The sequence below is a fragment of the Morus notabilis genome, unplaced genomic scaffold (genome assembly GCF_000414095.1).
Source record: "Morus notabilis unplaced genomic scaffold, ASM41409v2 Scaffold305, whole genome shotgun sequence".
In the NCBI taxonomy this organism is placed as follows: domain Eukaryota; kingdom Viridiplantae; phylum Streptophyta; class Magnoliopsida; order Rosales; family Moraceae; genus Morus; species Morus notabilis.
This window is the reverse complement of record NW_010358151.1, coordinates 482,924-490,763: the sequence shown is the minus strand read 5'-3', so window position 1 is coordinate 490,763 and position 7,840 is coordinate 482,924. Positions and strand designations below refer to the sequence as shown.

Sequence of the window (7,840 nt, the reverse complement as noted above, 5' to 3'; positions counted from 1 at the left end):
GGTTACAACAGTCAATGTTAAAGATATAGGTCAATCCGTTACCATCCGTGGAATCCGTTCTTTTCGGATTGGATTGGATTGAATTACGAGTCTCACGGATTGGTAACGGATTGAAATTGTACTAATCCGTAATAACGGATTGAATTGCGCACTAACCCCTAATCCGCGTAATCCGATCCACTGATACCCCTAACGTGATACACTTAGTCCATTAATAATTACCATTCAAATGAGATTAGCTTTAAACCGATCAGGAAGAGAGGTAATTACCAGAAGATATTTGCTCATTCTAGGAGCATGGGAAGGCTTGCCTGAAAGATCAAGGTTGTGCGAAAATCAACAAATTATCTTGATCCTTTCGTCGATTTATCCTTCTTACCAAACAAAAAAATTATTTGGTACTTCTTCTCCAACCCTCCACCGCAACCTCAATCCACTCTCCGTATAACTCTTAACAATATTATATAAATCAAATATATTGATCTCCACGACTTACTTTCCATTAAGTTTTAGCATCATATCACTTTTCTTTTATTCTTCTTCTACTTCTTTTCCCTCTGTTTCTTTTTTTTTTTTTAATTTTCTTTTCTTTTTAGTCGTCACTATGAGAGTTTTAAGAAAGATTTTGAAATTTTGAGAATGGTTTGATCATTATAACTTTGTGTAATTTGTTTTTAAAGGAAAGAAATATACTTACAACGTTGCAAATCTTCTAAAATAAAAGAGGTAAAAACAATATTTACATATCCTACAAAATAGGAAAACATCAAATCCATTTGCTTTCACTATTAACCACAATATGCTAAAATCCGATAACGTGAACTCATATATTTTTCCTAATTTTTTTTGGACTGGGTTCGTGAACATAATTCATTAATAATGTGTATACATGTATGTGTGTGTATGTATATTATGCAATACATATTGTATATCTATATACATAGCGTGTGTTAATGATACACACACACACACACACACACATACATATATATATATATATATATATATATTTAGAAAAAGACATTAACAATGTTGTCTGGAATGTGCGAATGATTACACACTCCAACATTTGTTAAACATAAAATTCGTTGGACTACTCTTCTTCATAGGCTAATATTTTAGATGGAGTCCAAAACCAAGTATTATCAATTGATATGCTGAAGAATAGAAAATTTCTCTAAAGTTGTATTTCATCATTCAAAAAAGCAAATTATTGAACCAACAAGAAACTCAAATTGCTCAACTTTGGTAATCAACATGACAAAATTAGGTTTTATGGTAAGCTATATCCACTCTATATACCAATAATGGAAATCAAATATTCCAAAACCCAATATCCGCATTAAGAAAATTCGGAAACTCAAGAAAAAAACTCCAAATGATAAAAAAAGTTCTCCAAAAATGATCTAACACTAAAACCTAACAAAGAAAAGTGAAAGTAAATATCGAAATAGCAGCAAAAATTTTGTTAAGAGATCAGACTGTTTCTGTTGAGAGCTGAATTTCATTTGGCCTTGAAAATTTCTGATCACCATCATGATTTTCATCATCGTTTGGAGTAGATCTGTAGTAGAAGGCGTACAACATGAGTTGTACAGCACCGGAAATCGCGCCTATACCATTGCTTACAAGCACATAGATATCAAACTTGATTAGGGCAAAAGCGGTCCAAACCGAACCATTAAGAAAGTTAGCCAAGGACAGAGAAAACGGCATGTATTTCACACTCTTGGTATCAATAACCTTCATCATGATAGTAAGAGGAGAAGAGTACATTATGGTGTTGAAGATGTCACTCATAATACCAACAAATAAAGACCTTTTCTTAGTGCCTTGAAACGCGAAAATTGCTACCGAAACGACAATGGAAAAGAAGAGGAATTCACCGGCAAGGACAAGGATTACCTTTTTGCGTTCTTTGTTCTTGGAATAGATAAAGAAAATGAGTACATAAATGAGTTCAAGTACTAGACCGACAGAGTTTATGGTGAGAACAAGAAGGCTGCCGGGATGAATAAACGGCGTTCCGTAGAAAACCCACAGCATACAATTAAGAACTGTTGCCAGGTAAGGATCGGGCTTGAATCCCTCCGCCGTCTTTTTCTTCATGATCCGGTAAAATGTCGGGATCGGGGAAGTAAATAGCCCGAAGGAGATGACGTTGCCGGTGATACCGACAACATTTCGATTAGTGTCGGCGTTGAACACCATTGTTTTCAAAGAGAGAGAAAGGAGAGAGAGAGAAAACCACAGGAAAGATATCTGCTAAGGAGTTTGTTTATCACGTTATCTGTAAAAACTTGGCTGCTATATATTGCAATTTTCATGACTCATTTATGGTATATCGTTACGGATAAAATTTCTCGAAGTCGTGAATAGATATATCCAAACCAAGTAATGGTATGAAAATTAATATTGGTCAAATTCACAAAACAATGTGGTCAATTTCTTGGGATATATGCTGCTATATATTGCAATTTTCATGACTCATTTATGGTACTATTATTTGGATTATAGTTCGTTGTTTAATATAGTGTTTTCTCTCATAAAAATACACGTAAATTAAAAATAATTCTGAATAATGATTCTGAATGCATGAACTAAACATTCTCTAAGTAAATGTATTTATGTATACTTGGGTCTGAAGTTCGAGAATTTTAACAAAGATATTTTAAGTAGTACTTCAATCTTTGTATATTGCTTGATGAAGTATGAAATATTGTCTTTATTTTTTTTTATGACATCTGCCAACAGTTTTTTTCTTTCTGAAAAGGTAACATAACATTACTTGGCCTGGTCAGCCAAAACAGTTGACGCTACAAATAAAACGACAGCCTCAAATAGTGTTTATGACATCTTGACTCGTGACTTTTCAAATAGTGTTTAAAGGTTGTAAAATGCGCCTGTGGGACCCTAACATGCAATATCAACTCCGTCATAAAAGAAATCTTACAAAAAAATGTTTTCCCTAAATAATATTCTTGATCAAACAACAATTTTTTCCCATTAATGACAAATTAGAAAAACTACCATGCATGTTTAATCCAATAAAGTATTCAAAATGTAATATAAACTATCCCGCCGCCGCCGCCGCTCCCACTCGAGCCCATTCATTATAGTGCTTATTATCAGGTTTTTCTCTCTTCTCCCAGTCCCTCCACCACCACTCGAGCCCATTCATAATAGTGTTTATTATCAGTTTTTTCTCTCTTCTCCTAGTCTTGGATGTAGGCACACCATTCGTTGCAATCATCATCATCCATTTCTCCATCACGAATAGCCCTTGGCTTCATGTAAACAACTAAAGACAAATCAAAATCATTGGGATCGGTTGTATATAAAACTTGTTTTGCTTGCGTTGCCAAAATTAAATGATCATTCTTGTAGCCCAATCTTCAAAAGTCAATTACCGTAACTCCATCACTATCAACCTTCACATAATTATTGTCAGCCCACTTATATATAAAAGGTGCCACTCGCAATCTGCAATAGTCAAGTTCCCATATATCCACAAAATTATAGTTGGTTATTGTTTCATATACGAGATTCTTGTCTTACCAAATTATGCATTTTTATATTAGTGTAGTTGTTTCTTTATTTGAGGTTTTAAATTTCATTGATAAGTATATTTAAAAGTCAATTTTTAAGGTATAAGTGAAACTTTTTTAATAAATAATAAAATATGGGTAAACTTAACCGTTAAAATTTGAAGGAGAATAGAAGCATTATTTTTTTTTTAAAAAAGAATCTGTGTAAAAATGCAATCAAAAATTTTTTAAGGTTGCAATTTAAAAATAAAATTATAAAATATCTTCTTTTTGGATCAAATTTTAAAGGAGCCCTTGGGCCTGGGGCAGCTATCCCAGGCTTAAGGTGGCTCCGCCCCTGACTGCAGTCCAAACTAGATTAGACCACCGCATAATATATTTTATGAAATGATTTGGTTTGATCAAAAACTTTTTTTTTTCAAACTGCCAAATAATCAGATGGACTAAACCAACAATCTAGAACGGTTCTAGATGAAAAGGAAGCAAAGCTAAAGCTCTTAGGGAAATTGCAGTGAATAACATATTTTTAAAACTAAATTAAGTAAATAATAGATTTAAAATTATTTGAAGTAAATAACAGTTTACATGGTAAATGAATTATTTACCGTGTAAATGAATAATTTACGGTGTAAATGATTAATTTGTGACTGATAAAAAGGACTTACGTGGTAAAAATTTTTAAAAAATCTTTATTTACATGGGAAAAAATCTTTTTACCAATCGTAAAAAGAAGTTTTACGAAAAAATGTATTTACTAATCATAAATAAACTATTTACGCGGTAAATGATTCATTTACCATGTAAATGACTATTTACTTCAAATAATTTTAAAATATGTTACTTACTTAATTTAATTTCAAAAATTTACTATTTACTATATTCTCTCAACCTCTTAATTCCGCTGTAGTTTACTATGTGGCGCCTATTCATTATTATGCTTTTAGTGTCACGAATGCCATTGGCCTTTGTAATCGTAATTAGTTGGCACTGTTTGATGCCTACACTTCAACTAATATATAATATATGTAAAACGGGCTACAAGTTCATTAAATTTTCTTTTGAATTGTGATCCATTACTATATCAAAATTAATGTGCTTTTAGATTTAAATTGTAGTTGCTAGGCAAAAAGGGTCATCTAAAGGAGGAGGCAAAAGGCAGAGAGTGAGATCTATATGTACACAAATTATTAGGGGCTTGTTTAGTTTGCTGATTCGAGTTGAGATATGACTTTGTGTGAGAGCTTTTTACTGTAACAAAAAAGTTAAATATGACTGTTTCTGAGAGCTTTTTACTATAACAAAACTCGAATTCTAAACTCAAATCGATGAAATGAACGGGACGGGACCTACATATATACTGCAGTGTAACTAGAAACTTGTTTTAGTGGGAGCATAATTGACTCTATTTTTTTTCTCTTTTTTTATTTTTTTTTAAATGTTATAAAGTAAATTTGATCGAGTTTTTAAATTTTGGCCATTACGGGATTTGTAGATTTGAAAATATTGTGTTATAATTAAGTTTTTAATTGGAACAATAAGGATGTACTTTAGTGGACAAGGTCGAAATTTTTACAAAAAAAATATCATAAACTTCTTCTAGTTTTAAAAATTTAAGGGTGGGAAAAATGAGAGTTCAATTAAAAATTTTAAAATTTATTTGTCCAACACTTTTGACTCCTGAAGGTTTTAAAGGAGTTTTCATTTGAAACTTTTCCACTCACTCGCTTCTCATCCATTTGATGCCAAATATTTTCCGAACTCAACTAGAAAGGTGTTTAGCATTAAATAGATCGTTATTGTATGACAATTCGTTTAACAAAATATTTAGAAATATTGATCGACGTGCACAATAAATTATGGCCCGTTCATTTCGCTGATTCGATTTTAGAATTTGAGTTGAGATGTGATTTTATGTGAGAGCTTTTTACTGTAATAAAAAAGTTAAATGTGATTATTTGTGAGAGCTTTTTACTGTAAAAAAAACTCAAATTCTAAACTCGAATCAGCGAAGTGAACGGAGCCTATAATACTTTGAATTAATTTTTTTCCTAAAGAGAAATAAAAAAACATTTATTATTATGACGTAGAAGAGCCTAGGACGTGCCAACGACCCAGGGAATATACCTTAGATCCTCTGCTAATTCTTTGCTTCGAGGACTTTATAGCGCCTACCCTTTGTTGTTTTCGGTTTGACACTTTTAGCCCCTAATTTGTTTCTTGATCATTTACTACTTGAATTTACAAATAACAATTGCTATTAACTCCGACTCTTTATTTCATCGATTTGAGTTTTATTACAGTAAAAAATTTTAATAAATAATCATATTTAACATTTTTATTATAATAAAAAATTTTCATATAAAATCACATTTCAACTTGAATCAGAACTCGAATCAGCGAATTAAACGGGCCGAACCATTTGTCCCTAAATGTAAAATTTTGGACAAGGTTTGCAATGCATATGCAGCTTGCAAGTGCTGCTAATTGCTCACCCTTCCAAGGAACTCGGAAGTTTCTAGATCCAACTAAAACAAAGGCATAATTGTTTATTTCACGGACTTAAATTAAAAAATAAATTTATATAAAAAAAAAATAGTGTACTAAAAAAATTAAATTTAAATTTTTATAATAGAAAATACAAAAAAGTTTAAGTTGTAATTCTAATTATGAAAGGAATGCAGCAATTTATTCCATATAACTAAAAACGGGAAGGGCAATTCTGTCATTTCAACTCCTTTTAAGGCGGAAAAAACGACGGCCAAAATCCAAAGACCACCCGTGAACACCAAAGAGAGTCCTCGCAGTTGTTTCTGCTCACCAACGATGGAGAACTTCAGAAACCTTTTAACAATCTTCTTCTTCTTCTCATTATCATTACTCTACACGTGTCTCTTCCCCTGCGTCGACTCAATCTCCACCGTCGGATTCCACGATCAACTGCGCCAGCATGCCGGATCACGGACTGTCGCTCTACGGACGAAGCCGGAAAAATATCTACGATTACGGGTGGGTGCACCGTTCAAGATCGCTCTGTTCGCTGATTTGCATTTCGGTGAGGACGCGTGGACTGACTGGGGTCCGCGCCAGGACGTGAACTCTATCAGGGTCATGTCCAATGTGCTTTCCTATGAAACCCCAGGTGATGTTATCAACTTCATTATGTCTCTGTCATATATATATATATATATTTATTTGTACTTTCTTTTCCGTTAGTTTTGGAACTTTTTGGAAAATATTCAACTGTTTAATTTTGTAAGAAAATTATACGTTCGGTTTTTAATTTGAGTTGAGATGTGATGTTATGTGAAAATTTTTTATTATAATAAAAAAGTTAGACGTGATACTTTTTAAAAATTTTTTACTATAATAAAATTTAAATTCTAAACTCGAATCAGTGGGCTGCAGTGAAATGCAGAATTTTGAATCCTCAAAGAACAGAATGATATGAGATTATAAACAGTCGAATAGAATTAATGATTATATTGCTATATATAAACACACACACACATATATATATAAATCTCTCTATTTTTATTTGGTGTTATAGCAGCAAAGAGTACTTGCTAGACTTTGTATTAAAATGAACAGCTCATGTAGATTATACTACACTTTGTCATTTCAAGGAATTGTAATATTGTATGGCAGATTTTGTTGTTTATCTGGGAGATGTAATCACAGCCAACAACATTGCAGTGGCAAATGCAAGCTTGTATTGGGATTTAGCAATTTCACCAACAAGAGCCAGGGGTATTCCATGGGCCACCGTGTTTGGGAACCATGATGATGCAGCATTTGAATGGCCAATGGAGTGGTTTTCGCCGCCCGGAATTCCCCGACTTCGCTGCCCTGTTTCCAATTCATCATGCCTAGGTACGATGAATAACATAAAGAAGATGTGCATATGTGGTTATTCCTAAAAAATGGCTTGTATTATTCCTTCACGCCTTGTTCGGTATGAAGTTTGATAAGATTGGACTGTAATTTTCGATTCGTGTGGAGCCTAATTATCCCTCGTTTATGAGTTAGCATGCGGATCAACCTCGTACTTCGAGAGTAATTGTACCTTGTACTTCCTTTTCTGATTATGATGATATTTTGCAGCAACTGAAAGTGGACGTAGCTCTCAGAGTTGAAAACTGTGAATCTTGTTTGTGCTTTGTTTGTTTCGTCTTCCTCTTGTTTCTTATTTCTCTACTCAATTTTAAGAATATCATTTGATCCAATGTCCTCCTATAGCTTTGGTTGTATCAACTTGGTGTTCAATGAGACTTTTTTTTTTTTTTTTTTTTTTT

The 7,840-nt window shown here is 32.8% G+C and overlaps 2 protein-coding genes across 3 annotated transcripts in view; one reads left to right on the top strand and one right to left on the bottom strand.

The window, feature by feature from the left end:
* Positions 1–1,476: 1,476 nt before the first annotated feature.
* Positions 1,477–2,211, bottom strand: LOC21399623 (bidirectional sugar transporter SWEET4). The gene has a single exon (XM_010091939.1). It carries the CDS (start codon positions 2,209–2,211, stop codon positions 1,477–1,479), a length of 735 nt encoding a protein of 244 aa, XP_010090241.1.
* Positions 2,212–6,329: 4,118 nt separating this feature from the next.
* Positions 6,330–7,840, top strand: part of LOC21399622 (probable inactive purple acid phosphatase 16) — a 3,504-nt gene continuing 1,993 nt past the window's right edge. The window contains exons 1-2 of one of the 2 annotated variants that reach the window (XM_024161527.1): positions 6,330–6,687; positions 7,242–7,418. In XM_024161527.1, coding sequence (XP_024017295.1) covers positions 6,372–6,687; positions 7,242–7,418 — 493 coding nt within the window. In that variant the 5' untranslated portion in view covers positions 6,330–6,371. Of the gene's footprint in view, positions 6,688–7,193; positions 7,419–7,840 lie in introns of both variants that reach the window. The other variant, XM_010091938.2, reaches the window with a different exon arrangement.